Source organism: Nuphar pumila, chromosome 11, assembly GCF_984573655.1.
Source record: "Nuphar pumila chromosome 11, dmNupPumi1.hap1.1, whole genome shotgun sequence".
NCBI lineage: Eukaryota > Viridiplantae > Streptophyta > Magnoliopsida > Nymphaeales > Nymphaeaceae > Nuphar > Nuphar pumila.
Genome location: NC_143259.1, coordinates 63,171,586 through 63,186,770, shown reverse-complemented (window position 1 = coordinate 63,186,770; position 15,185 = coordinate 63,171,586). Strand labels below are relative to the sequence as shown.

The 15,185-nt window shown below is 36.1% G+C and overlaps 1 protein-coding gene across 2 annotated transcripts in view; it reads right to left on the bottom strand.

Moving 5' to 3' along the window:
- LOC149822399 (anaphase-promoting complex subunit) overlaps positions 1-15,185 on the bottom strand; it is a 173,641-nt gene that overhangs the window by 28,414 nt on the left and 130,042 nt on the right. For both annotated transcript variants that reach the window (XM_089981389.1, XM_089981390.1), the window contains 2 exons: positions 9,502-9,561; positions 9,276-9,343 (listed from right to left, as the gene is read on the bottom strand). In XM_089981389.1, coding sequence (XP_089837515.1) covers positions 9,276-9,343; positions 9,502-9,561 — 128 coding nt within the window. The remainder of the gene's footprint in view (positions 1-9,275; positions 9,344-9,501; positions 9,562-15,185) is intronic.

Genomic DNA, 15,185 nt, shown 5'->3' with positions numbered 1-15,185 from the left:
TATTCTCGAATAGTTTTATCTTTTTGAGTCATTGTCCGAACTTTGTCTTGTAAATTGCATACATGTGCAATATCTTTAAGGGAATACATGTTTTTGAGGTATTCCCAAGCCTTATCGGCATGCTCAAACTTAGCTAGACTAGAGCATTTTTTAATGTCTATGCTATTGATGAGCCATGACATAATTTTTGCATGCCCTATCCTCCACTCTTTTCATTTCTTTTCATAAGTGGCTAACGCCTTACTCTTCTCTTCTTCCGTTAGAGGAACCTCTTTATCACCCTCTTTCTTGGTAAGAGATAGTTTAGGTTCCAAATCGGAACCATCCACTATACCCCATAAACCTTTTCCCCAAATGTGGTGCTTCATAATCGAAGCCCACATTACATAGTTAGTATCATTTAGTTTCATAGGAATGATGGTGATCTTATCATTGTCATCCATCTTTTACAAGGGTAAAAGAGGAATAAATAGAAGGAGAGAGAGAGAAAAATAAAAAGAAAAGAAATAGAGTAGACAAGGGAACAAGAGAGGATACAAAACCAAAATTTTTTGTAGCACAACTTCGTCTTTCTTCAAACAAATCTTCTTGAGCTTTAATTTTTTGTAGCCCATGATCTTTATCAGATAAATAAATGTAGATTTTAAGTCATTAAGGTAATACACGAATATTTTAAGGTTTTAATTATTTATTCGTAATTGGATCTTAGATAACCTATCTGGATCCTTGAAGTAAATCGGATTTTTATGAGACAATTCCTATAACACTTTAGTGAGAATTAAGGCGATGTTCGGATCCACAATAATGCATTTGGATCTTCGATATCAGAATTTCAAATATTAATCTGTATCCTTGAATTGAAATCATAAAGATCAATGTACATTTAGCTGGATCCGTAATAATTCATTTGGATCCGTAGTTCTAAATCAGAGTATGATCAAAACTTCAGATTTTTGGATCCAAATTTATTAAAAGGACTGACGAAGCACAATGGATCTTGGATCCATATTAATTTATGTTAATTTTTGGATAACGTAAATGGATCTATATTAAACTATGAAAGACCCACAAGATCGTATTGAAGAATAAACCAAATGTATTAAGAATATAATACTTTACCGCCTAAGAAATAGATCCAGATCCACGAACGGAACCGGATAAGTCGAATAAGGATCCATAAAGGAACCATATATATATGTATAATAGTATATATACATATATATATATAAATAAACATATCGCGTGGATCCATAGTTGGATCTATTTGGATCCGACCTTCGGATCCACTTCGTAAAGTTGTCACGGATCCACATCGCTTGAGGGACACGGATCCAACACGAGGTTGGATCCCGGGTCTCGGATTTGGACCTCGGCCCGCGCCCTGCATAATGAAAAAAAAAAGGCAACCCGATATGGGTTGCCCGATAAAACAAAAAGAAAAAAAGAAAGTTAGGGTTCAGTGTGAACCCTAACTGATATCGCTTGGGGAGGGGGTGGGCCGGAGAGCAGCCGCCGGGGGCGAGAGTACCGGCCTCCTCCATTTTCGGGAGGCCACCCTCCTACTAAAGAGGGATCATCGACTCCTCTTCCATCCCTCTCTCGCTCCTCTCTACCTCCCGCACTCTTCCTCTCCCATTTAGCCGAACCCTCCCACTCTCGGTCTTCCTCAACTCTCTCACGTTTCGTTTCCGGCCACCAGCCGCCGGAAAAGGCTGCTTCTGTTCCTCCTTCCCTCACATACTCCCTCGACTTCCTCGGCTTGTCAGAGGAGACCCCCACGCCGGCAAAACTTTTTGTCTCTCGCTCGCTCGCTCCCATCCCTGTCGACAACCCCGACCATCGGCAGCTACCAATGTCGCCGGCGACCCTCCACCTGTGACTGCAACCTCTAAGCGCCGGAACAGGTAGGGTTCTGTGTATTTCTTTTTGGGTATTGAGTGTGCTGGTGTGTGTGTGAGAGTCCAAGAAATCTCAAAACGAAAAAAAAAAGGGGGCTTTTTGTGTAGATGCAAAAAGAATGCGATTTTTGTGAAACTAATCGGTCAATGTATTGGGTATCACTGATCGGCTGGAAATCAGGAGGCAGATGTGTGGGTCTGCCTATTTTGCTTTAGATTTTGCATGTGGAATATTGATGTGAAAGGTCTGGCCTGCGTTAGGGGCATTGGAGAACATGTTCTAGAGGTGGGGGTTATGTATATTTTCTGGAATTTGTTAAGATCATGAATGCATGCTTTAAATTTTGTAAGGTATATATACTGTAGCTCTGGAACTGCATGCTCGGGCTTTATATTTGATATTATGACATCTGATCTGCATCTTTTGCTTGGACGTTATGGGATGGTGTTAGTCTAATTTTGGTTTTGGTACGGAAAATTTTGGCTGATTAACCTTCTCAAGTGACATCAATTATTGAACCGTTACCCTCAGCCGTTCTTTATTAAAAATGTGATTCATAGGTTTTGAAGAGTAGGTATTAGGATGGGAAATCAAAGTGCTTATTAGGATTATAAATTGATACTGTATGTCCTTACAATTATATATATACGATTGCTAGTGATTTCACAGAATGGATACGATAGGTTGAACATATCTAACCTTGGTATGTGATGTGACATCTATTACATGCTACTAGGAACTGTACTTCCCGCATTTAATACACAACATTCTGTGTTTGCATTCCTCTCCTTTGTGACCGGCAACTTGATATATGATCTTCTTCACATCAATGTGTCTGAATGTAACTTTTCATTTCTGCATTTGAAAACCAATAGCATGCGTCTGTAGGCCTATTTGAATTGGTCTGAAATTTCGGCATGTGAAACCACAACGATAGGTGTTTGGTTTCTTCTGGTAAAGCCAGCTACGTGACTGTATTTTCGATAGGGTTTGTTTCGGTTAAATGAAAGAAAAATTTTATGGGGTCGTTGTTCTGCTAGATGTTGATTCAGTCCCTTTTTGTTTACTCGACTATATCATCTTTTCTAAAATGCAATGAGATCATTAGGGAGTGAATTTCGCAGGCTTGATTCGTTCATGAGAATCAAACATATTGCTCCTTAGTTTTTATGAACATCTATATTTGAATCATCTGTATTTGTTTTCTCTAAGTAACTGAATTTGATTCACAGTATGTAAATAAGTTAGATTATCGAGCAATGAAAAATCTACTTGGCAATCAAACGTTATCACTGTTTCCGCTAATGGGACTGGACAGAAAGTTGTTCGTTCTTGTCATCAATGTTAATCTATGTTGTTGTCTCATCATATGAATTCTGAAATTTAGTTTGATTAGCCCTGTATGTGATATCAGTGATCTCTAATAAATGAAATCTATAGGGTCCTAACAGCATGTGTAGGGATTAGGAATCACCATGCTTATTTTATGGGATCGTTAAAATTGTTTGGAAACGGATTGAAACAATTGCTATTTCTGAATATACATACCTGGTAATCTGTTGTGGGAGAAATCTTGGAAGCAAGTATACATAGAATCTAGTTGGATTCATGATAAGTTGAAATTTAAGTTAACATTTACATGCATATTCAGTTGATATGCAAATTCCTATTTAGATGCTTATAGGTGGATGCTCGGGTCCATATGAAGCTGCATATTAGTTAGATGCTCAATGCCTATGTAACGGCATAGTAAGTGTATGTTAAATTTCGTACAAAGTTGCATATCCAGTTAATATTCAATGCAAACTTAACTGCATATTAGGTTGTTATTCACTGTTACGTGAAAACTGTATATTAAACTAATGCTCAAATGCTTATTGAGTGGCATGGTAAAATGATATTCAATTTTATATACTAAGCTGCATAATTTAGCATGTTAAATTGCATATTTCTTAAAATAAGCAAAATGCCATTAAGTGTATATCATCTAGAAGGTTCAAATAACCATGAAGATGTTTATTTTCCAATGTTCATATGCTTGTTAAACTGTATATTTTTCTGAAATACTATTGCCTAACACTACATATTTGCTGAAAGTATCAAATGCCAACTAAGCTGTATATCTTGTGAAAGGTTCAAATGAGAAGGTATTTGGAAAAATGTATATAGTTGTATTACCAAATTTCTAAGATTACCCTGCATGCTCAATAAAGGACACCGACAATGTTTTTGCTTGTTGGCAGAGTTTTTAATACATGCCACCCTGTGTTGGGATGTCACAAGTCAAAACCTAATGGTACGTTGTGGCAATTTGCAATTGAAGAATAAATAAATAAATAATAATGATGAGGAATGATGATCTGGTAACCGAACCTATGGGTCGGTTTGTGGTGGGCATATGAATGTCAAGCCAGTGTATTGAGGGTCATGCATAGACCATCGAAGTTATGATGTGAATCCACATGAAAATGAAAATATAATATTGTTGTCCGACTGGTTTAAAGGCACCGGGGCATTCGTGCTTGACTGGTTTAAAGGCACCAGAGCACTTTGGGTGGGTTATGCAATCAATATGACAAAGGATTGGGACTGGTTTATACACCTTGGTAAAATGACTAAGGTTGGGAATTCTACTGCTATGATAGTAGAAGGAAGTTGGGGAAAAACCCCATACTTCGGGAACATAATTAAATGAAAAGATTAACCCACTCAGTTTCGGGCTTACCTTGGAGAGGGTAAGTGGTACAAAACTCCGGGGACATGTGTTTTACTGTTTCGAGCTAAAGTGACTCGATGGTCCCCAGTCCTCGGAGTTGGGGGGGGACCCGGACTACCAATATGTCCTAGGTGGTAGATCTTTGTTCTTCTGCAGAAGTTAGGGATGCATCCTATTTTGGTTTTGGCCTTTGGGAGGTTCTCTCGGTCACTGACCGCTCCCTTGGGATTTCAGTCTCAGTTAGAATGTTCGGGTTAATAAAACAACTTTGAATAATATACCCCCGAACGTTCTCTTCTGTGATGGTTGCCTCGGCCCGTGTGTACCCGCGGGATAAGAAAAGATAAACATCAATTAGAACAGTTAGGTATCACTGTGATGGAGTCATTAAAGAGACATTTGCATATTTTTCAGCATGTTTTATATTGTAATGATCTGAAATCCTGAAATGGGTCAATACGAGGTGATTGAACTATTACATGAAAGTTATGCATGTTATTGTTATTGCTGTTACATCGCCTACCTCACTTGCTTATTCATGTTGCATACTATGCCTTACCTGCTCAGTTATTGTTATTACATAATTGTTTACCTGCTCATGTATATGACTGTTGATTATTGTTGTTGTTTTACGTGCTATTGTATATACTAAAGATTTACACTTGACACCCACATCACATACTAGACTCATGATGTACCTGCATTAAGAGTCACAGTTTTCCTACTTAGACGTGGTAGTCTAATTCCAATTAATTTACTATTTTTCAGGTAAATACTAGGGTTTATGAGCGGCTGCGGGATGAGGCATCGGATTGAGATTTTTGGATTTATTGTTCCAGGGATGGTTGAGTTCATTTTATGTTTTTAAAACTCTGATGTCATTATTCCTTGATAAATGGAAGGAAATAAATGTGTTGGGTTTTCTCTCCACCGTAATGTCTCGAAATGCTTAATCCTATATTATTTCTTGTTTACGCTGTTATAAAAAAAAAAAAAAATCCTCTTAAATTTGGGTTAAAAATTTTTGGGATGTTACAGTCCCGGCATTAAGTGAGGATTCCTAATGTTACGATAGAAGGTGAGGATTTCTTATATCAATCGAGGAACAAGAGTGGAACCTAGTAATAAAATACAAAATTATGTGTTAAGTTACAACTGGGAATCTAACTTTAACTTCGGGAATTTATGTCAGTATTGAGTATCTATGGGTTTAAGAAAAAGTGAAAATTAAATTTGTGTGCATTCAATAGAGACATGCATGCAAAAGTAACTTTGATAAATAACCTAATAAGTTATTCATGCATGTGCATTAAATCATGCATATTTTACTGTTCAGCATTAGTTCATACATTTATGCATATTTGGCTTTGGATAATATTTGGTTCTACATGATATTTGGTTGAATGCTTGAATGGTAAAATGTTTGTAGTAAATTATTGCTTGTGATATTCCTCTAAAATTTATGCATAAATTTGTTTATGCTATTTCTTTTACTGTTTGGATTTTTAGAGGAATTCGTACGAGGACTTCGGTTCTTACCCATTTTCTTAAAATTCTTTTACAGGCACAAATGCTCAGTGATGTCATTGACTGACTGGCTTGCTGGAGACTGCGAGACTTGTGAATGGTGTCTGAGTTCTAACAGAATGGATCAAATTGATATAGACGATTTTTATGTCTTTGATATTTGACTTCTTGATAAATTAATAAAGTTTGATTTCTTTTCTTCGAGTGGATTCAATGCATAGTTTGGTTTGTGGTTTGGTATATTAAATGTGCCCCGAATCCTAAAGTAAGTTTCCGCAATTTTTTAAAAAAAATAAATAAATAATTTCATTATTTTTACGAGGGTTAGTTGGGGTCGTGACACTGAAAATGCAAAAAACAACAAAAGGTGTCATTATTATCCACAAAAGTTGAGTATCGGGCCATGGCCACCACAACTGTAATATCATGTGTTTTCATATTATATTAAATTTTGGATTTCAGAAAAAATGGCTAAGTGTTGTAGAAAAATCGATAAAATACTCGATATTAGATGGCGTCAATTGAATATGGGTTTGGCCCAGGTCTCATTGACAAGATCTAAACGAGCCAAACAAAATGTGATAAAAACTTTTATTTTCAACCTTTAAAATAAAGCAAAAATCGAGTTAAATTCAAGCGAAATTCAAAAGTGAAACTCAAGTTATATACCATTAGACACACCTCGAAATTCTGAATTCAACGATATTTTATTTTTCTGAATTCGGGCTACGGTTGGCCCGAAAATCAATTTTTTTCAAAAAAGGCCTGCCTCGATGAGACCGGGTCTGGATTGGATCGGACCGGATCCGATCCGTATGATCCAAGTTAATATGGATCTAGACTCAGTCCAAGACCCATATTAATTAGGATCTGCTCCAGTTCAAGATCCATATGGATATTGGGTATGGATTTGGATCCTAGATTTGGATCTGAATCTAAATCCAATATCCACGTCCAACGAAATTAAAGCTTTAAATTCAATATATAGGTTTAATTTAAAGAAAATTTAAGTTAAAAAGACTCCCAGACGAGTAAGACACCCCTTGGAACCTTCTGAATATTTATTAATTAATAAATAATTAATTAATAAATGATTATTTATTATTTATTAAATAAGTAATTATTAAAAATTAATTAATTACGAAATTTAGTTAGATATGGTAGTTACCAAATAAGTAGGGTCTCTAGAAGAGCCCAATTTGGTTGAGTAAACAAAAAAAAGCTAAGTAATTAAAAAAGCTAGAAAGTAAAAAAGTCAACAAAATTTTGAAAAAAATAGGAAAGAGGTTAGAGATAGAATCCCATGAGAGGGAGGATTCTATCTCCCAACCCAAATGGGAAACTAGAGGGGGGTCACCCCCTAGAGGATTCCCTTTATAAAAAACTCAAAAAAAAATTATAGGAAAGAAAGAAATAAGAGAGAGAGAGAGAGAAGGGAAATCCTGGGAGAGGAGGAGAGGAAAAAGAGAAGAAGAAAGGGACCTTCTTCCTCTCCAATCATCCGACGCATCTCCGGTTTTTCTTTTCCGTCTCTCAATAAAGGTATGTATTCCTCTAACGATTTGAATGGGAGAAACGTCCTAAGTCTAACTCATGTGATGTTTTGGTGGAAAAGGAAGGGAGAAACCTGGGTTTTTTATGAGTATATTTATATACTTGTAGAAATTCATGGCTTCGAATATATATATGGCTTAACATATGTATATATAAATATATATATATATATACAAAAGTATATATATATATAGAGGTGCCGATTTGCTCACATGATGGTCGATTTTTCCTATGCACTATATATGTAGAGGTTTGGGTTTTCATATACCAATTTGATATGTGTGACGATATTTTTTTTTATATATATGCATCGAACGAGGAAAAACAATACAATATACATGTTTTTAAAGTTCGGATCTGCCATATGTACAGGTGGACAAGTCTGGACAGACCTGTCCAACAGTATATGTGGACAGATCTGTCCGGCAGTATCGATGGACAGATCTGTCCGGATACATACATGGACAGATCTGCCGACATACGGATATGCGCAGATCTGATCCAGATCTGCTGGTTTTAAAACTACTTTTAGATTTTGCTTTAAACAATCTGCTTCCCGTACCCATAGCTGTAAACAAATTTATAAATGGACTGCCTGTGTGCATACACATGTTTTTTTTTTCAGAGCGAGAATTTTGATAGAAGTAGCAAGAATTTAAAGAGACGCTCCCAGGATAGTTCAACGAGGATAGCGACAAGGAAGTCAAGCACTTGAACCTTGGTTGATATATTAGTTTGATCTTTTATGATAATCATCTCATAGTTATATATTGTCTTCCATTGGAGATTGAATGAAGGATGAGTTAATTATAGAGTTGTTTGAATGCTATATTAGTTTGATCTTTTATAATAATCAACTCATAGTTATATCTTGTCTTGCATTGGAGATTTAATGAAGGATAAGTTAATTATAGAGTTGTTTGAATAAGAGTTGCGGGAGCGGAAAGCGATTTGTGAAGCGGAAGCGAGGCACTTTCAAAATTTTAGAAAGCGGAATGCGTGGGACGACTTAGAAGTGAACCAGAAATCATCTGGGAAACGACCTAGGAAGCGAAGGGGAAGCAAAAATAAAGAAAAATAAAGAAAAATAAAAATATAAATACAAAAAAAATGAAAAAAAAAGGGGAAGCGTGCTTCCCAATTTTTTTGTGCGCTTCCCAGCACGTTTTGGAAACGCGACGTTTCGTGCTTCCGAAACACGCTTCGGGGAAGCGTGCTTCCCCACTCTTTATGGCGCTTCCGGTAACTCTGGTTTGAATGCTATGTAAATGTTCGTTTTCTTCTTACTTTTGTAAAGCTTTGTCGGGTTATTTAACATCTGAAAACGGATATGAACAGCCTAAAGTCACACCTTAAGACGGGACAAATTATGGGCTGGCTTTGGGGCGTGACACTATAAGTTGCTGCATATAAATTAGGGAAGTGCCATTCCATGTCCAATCCTGACAAATCTTGATGTTGAATTTAAATAAATGTCATAAACAAAGGTGCATTAGAGGAGAAACTTTTCTCTTGTTTTTGTTCTGCTAGAGAGAATGATCTTTGTGGTGCACATTAAGAGCTATAAACACTATCTGACCTTGGTATCCCTTGTATGTCGTTAAATACTGGACGAGCTTAACATAAGCCAGGGATAAATCAGCTGAACTGAAAAATACCAGAAAGGGAAAAAAGGAAAGGTCAGACAGCAAGTATTACAGTCACAAACACGAAATATTTAACAATCAAAAGTAAAGAACTATTCACAGAAAAAACAAAATATAAACTGTGTTTATAAAATCAATAAGAAAAAAAAAGTGATATACCTCAAAGAATCTGCAAAACAAGTTGTGTGAACTAATGCATTAACTCGAACAAGTGCTGCACTGAGTCATTTAAAATAACAAGAACAATAAGGAGAAGCATTAGATAAGAAGCCAGATATTTCTTTAAAAGGTTGTTTGCCATACAAAAGAGTATATAATTCAATTTGTACCATAGTCACAGATATCGGTATCGGCTATATCACGGCGAGGCTATTTTTCACGATATTATAGGTTTGGTGATATATCTCAGGAAAATCTCAGGGCTTAAAAAATACAAAAATATATAAAAATAACAAATATAAGTAAAAAATATCATGTTTATACTTTATACATATATAATAAAAGAAATAAGTAAAAAATATAAAATAAAGAAGAAAAACACATTTCAGATGTAGAAAATAAATAAAAACAGTATCAATAATTGATAATATCACGACAGTATCACGAGAATATCGTGATATTATCAACTTGGTGATATTTTCAAAATATCACGATATTTTACCTATAATATCGTTTGCTGAAAATACAGCGATAATATCGCAATATTTCGAAAATATCGCTGATATCTGTGACTATGATTTGTACACTGAAACAGCAGCACAAAAGAAAACATGTTGCATAAGAAATGAAGAAATGAGTCATGGCCTTATATCTTAAACAGAAGGGATGTATAAAGAAGTCTTCAGCACCTTGTATTTTGTATTCATATTGATATAGGATATATAATTTATAAAAGATGGACATGAGAAAACTAATATGAGATAATAGATTTAGTATCATCATTTGATGGTCATTATCTTTAAAACTGACAAAATAAAAGCAGTTGGAACATCACTGTCACTGCTTAAATTAAGATATCAGGATCACATGACAACTCAAATGATGCATCACCTGACTTAATTGTGAAAGTGTCTACAAAGAGACAATATGCATACAAGCACAAAAACCTTACAAAAGATGTGCACGAAGGCACTCACACAACACTTGAACAAAATACGCAAAAATAGCAAACATGCAATAAGGCATGTATTTTATAGAAAAGAGCAAATGCTTGAGACTCTCAAGCTTATTCAATACAACGAGAGAACACCCCTATGTATACATGCAAGAGAAGCCACATGGGTGGGCTCCCAAAGGAGTCGTTGGGGAGCCCGCAACGGTCACATTTGTGACCGTTGGGGCCCCCCAACGACTCTATTGGGAGGCCCCCAAGAAAAATAAAAAGAAATTACAAGCAATATTTCAAGGGAAATATGCGCAAAAGGTGAAATTACAGAAATACCCTTTTCGGGTATTATGAATGAAATATATATATATATATATATAGAGATGCATATACATACATACATAGTATATATGTATATGTATCTCTCTATATATATAAATATATATACGTGTACAATGATGATTTTGAATTACATTTTAACATTAATACGGCACCTGAAGCATCACATGACAACTCAAATGCAAGATCAAAACTAAGCAAAGCCAAAACAGCAGTAGAACACAAATGTGCTTTCAGCAATTCAAAAGACTTTTGGGCCTCAGGATTCCACTAAAAAGTTTCCCCCGTTATGCAATCAGTCAATGGAGCAATAATGCTACTAAAATGTGGAATAAAACTTCTATAAAATTATGCTAACCCATGAAAGCTCGTAATGGTCGTAATAGAGTTTGGCACGGGTCAATCTCTAATGAACTCTACTTTTGACGAATCAACAGAAATTCCCATTGTAGACACTACGTACCCTAAAAACAAAACCTCAGTGGCCAATAACAAGCACTTATCATAAGATGCATAAAATTGTTCGTTCCTAAGCATGTCACAAACTAGTTACAAATGATGCAAATACTCATGCTCACTCCTGATATAAATAAGTATATCATCAAAATACAACAACAACAACAAAAATTTGGTTCATGATCCTCATGAAAATAAATGAGGCATTGAATAACTCAAAGGGTATCACAAGCCACTCATAAAGTCCATCACCTGACCTAACCCTAATCTGGTGATATCCACTCTTCAAATCTAACTTAGAAAAAAAAATTAGCCTTGTCAACTGATCTAATAGGTCATCTAACCTAAGGATGGGAAACCTATATTTGACGGTGATTTTATTAATTGTTCGACTATCGATGCACATCCACCAAATACCATTTTTCTTTGGTACAAGTAATACAGAAACCGCACAAGCGCTAAGACTCTCTCTAGCATGACCTTTTGCTAACATCTTTTCAACCGTAGGACTCATCTTATAATGTGGTATAATGTGGGACATGTGGTAATGTCGCACCTGGATGTAAATCTATGTGCTGTTGCACATCTCTAAGCGGGGAGGCAAACCAGCTGAAAGTTCTTCAGGAAAGATGTCCTTAAACTCTTCCAATAATGGTGAGACTCTTAGATAGACTGGTGGAGAACTGGACTCACTCGAAGGGACATCCACAGACAATAAGAAGTAACAGCCCTTGATCTGTTCTAACGCTTCCTAAAGCTCATGTCTCGCGATGAATGCATTAGACAATTTAGCCTTAGAGATTGCGGTCTTAGATGAAGTAGGGTGAGGTTTTGGGGTGGTAGATAGAGATGTAGATGTAGAAGAAGATGATGCAGAAGACGATGAAGATGATGAAGATAACGGTGACAAATCCTTAGAAGGCAATAAATGGATCTTCTTGCCCTCATATGTGAACAAGAGATGTTAGTCCTACCGTTATGCATGACAGACCTATCATATTGCCAAGGTCTCTCTAAGATCAAATGCAGAGCACATAGAACCACACCTAGTGGAAATACCTATTCCCTATAGAAAACTTAACCTGACACTACTTATTGGCATGGACATCAATGCTCTTCTAGAGCCGTGACATCTGATACGAACGAGGGTGAAACCTAGTTTTCAACTTTAATTTGGACACTGTCTCAACAGAAATAACGTTCTCACAATAACCTGAATCTATGATGAACCTACATACCTTACCCTTAATAGTACAGGCAAACTAAAAAATGTGGGTCCTCAACCATCTATCACTCGTGTAACGACCCCAACTCGTACCCGTGAAAAAATGGCAAAATTTTTTATTTTTTTTAACAAGTGCGGAAACATTCTCAGAAACCCGGAGCCTTTATAGTTAAAATACAACCACCACCACAAGGGATCTTACACCCATCATTGAAACCAAAACACCAATTTTATTTATTAAAGTGCATAGAGTCTGAGTCATAAGCAAATAAAATATAAATAAAGCATAACATAAATAAGATTCATACAATATTTTAGAGGGCTACTACTAGAATAATTTCATAATTCAATTAAGCAATAAAGACATTCATCATGCAACAAAGTGCAATATCATGCAATCAACCATACATCATAAGTAAGGCACAAGTAAATATGCATGATCTAATGCATAACAGGAAAATGCATGATATCAGTACACATGCATGAATAAATTATTATCTTTATCAAAGTTTTCTTTTATATGCATGTCATTATTAAATGCATACAATCTTTAATTCTTCTTTTTATTACCATTGTCCGCAGATACTCCAAACGGGTCAAGTTAGGTCCCCAGGGTAACTTAGCAAACAAGTTATATTTCATTACAGAGTTCCAAACTTAGCCCTCGACCGAAACAGTCTTCGGAACATTAGACATTCAAATCTAATGTCGAGATACCAGGGACATCCACAAGTGTTACTTTCTTGGTATACCAAAACAACAATTGTGTCTACACACCACCTCCAGGTAAAGTGACAGATTCTCCCTAAAACCGTGGCCAGAAGAAAAACCTCAATATCGGGTTCAGCGGCACAACAACGCACACGGAGTTTTAGTATCATCACGGCTCCCCAAAACCGCAAAATCCAAAAGTCTCATTCAAAAGAAGAGATATTTCAGAAATGTATATTATATTGTTCTCTTTATTTATCTTGATATTAATATCCATTCCATTAATTTGTCATTCTATATGCAAAATTAATAACACAAGTTCGCAAATCCACGTGCGAAGCTCAGCACGGGACCATAGCCCGTGGAAAAACATAGAACAGTCAATATAGAGAAACAACATCAAATGTGATTTTTGCGGTGCATTAGAAACAAGTAAAAGAATGAGCAACACATGCTCAAGGCCCACACGGCCTACAATGATCCATTATTTGATCATCGGTGCATCATATGCAAAAATCATAACATGCCATTTATGGAATGATTTCACATGCTTTTCAATACACATTCATATATGCGAGTTTAGTGATGTACATAGATCACAACATTTATAAGCATGTGTTCACTATTCATGTGCATGTGCTTGTGTGTGAGTCATTTCCATTAGAACATGTGAGCATTCATGCAATAACATACATGTGAAACACACATTAATTTATAGTAAGCATATGAGACATTTGGAATAACACCTTGAATAAGCATGTCATAACAAATAGGCATGAGAACAATTTCATCCATAGTATGTCTCAATCAATCCAAACACCTTGGACAAAATTTGGAACACTATGCAATAACACAAAAAAAAAAATCTTTCTTTCTTTATAACATATCATCCAAAAAAAATCTTTTTTTAAAGGCATATGACCCAGACGGCTGGGGGACATGGCTGAAAGCCCAGCCAGTAGGGGCTCAGCTGGGCCCCCTTGAAAATAAAATATATTTATTATAATTTTTTTTTGTAAGGACCTGCCCAGCCGATCCCACTTCGCTGGGCCTCTGCGGCTTGGCAGGCCGGGCAGATTTGCCAGTGCTGCCCAGCAGAACGCCAACTATAAAAAAAATGAAACCATGCTACATGACTGGACATCCAAATCGAAGTTTTAGTAAGCGAAGGAAGACAGATTCATATTCAAACCTATGCAACTAGTTCTCATATAAGTATGAATAACTATGATTTCAAGCCAAAATCAATTATACGTGTATAATATGAGAGCATATCGCTATGTGGAATCAAATATTTTATTTAGATATGCACAGATTCGTGTTTAAATAAGCATGCATCTCCATACTATCATTTTGGTAAACATGCATAACATAATAGCTACAAAACTACATGCATCTTCATTCAAACAACAACAACAATTACTCCTTCATCCCAAAACAATTAGGGTCGGCGATATGAACCAAAAAAGAAAATCATTATGGGTCTTCCACATGAATCCTTCTCCTCCAATCATTTCTATCCAATGCCATGTCCACGGTGAGGTTCAAAGCATTCATATCCTTTCCTATCACCTTCATCCATGTCTTCCTAGGCCTACCCCGACCTCTTTTAACTAATATATTTTCTCATTTCTCCATCCCTCTAACTGGAGCATCATTAGGCCTTCGCTGAATATGTCCAAACCACCGTAAACGATTCTCTCTCATCTTATTTTCAATGGGTTCAACGCCTACCTTCTTATGTATCTCCTCGTTCTGAATCTTATCTTTTATTGTATTTTCACACATTCATCTCAGCATACGCATCTTAGCTACACTCATTTTTTGAATATGATGTCTCTTGGCAGCCCAACATTTTGTACCATATAGTAAAGCGGGCCTAATAGTCGCCCTATAAAACTTTCCCTTCAACCGCAATGGCATTTTATGATCGCACAACACTCCAGTTGCACTCTTCCATTTCATCCACCCAACCTTTATCCTATGATTTACATCTCCATCAATTTC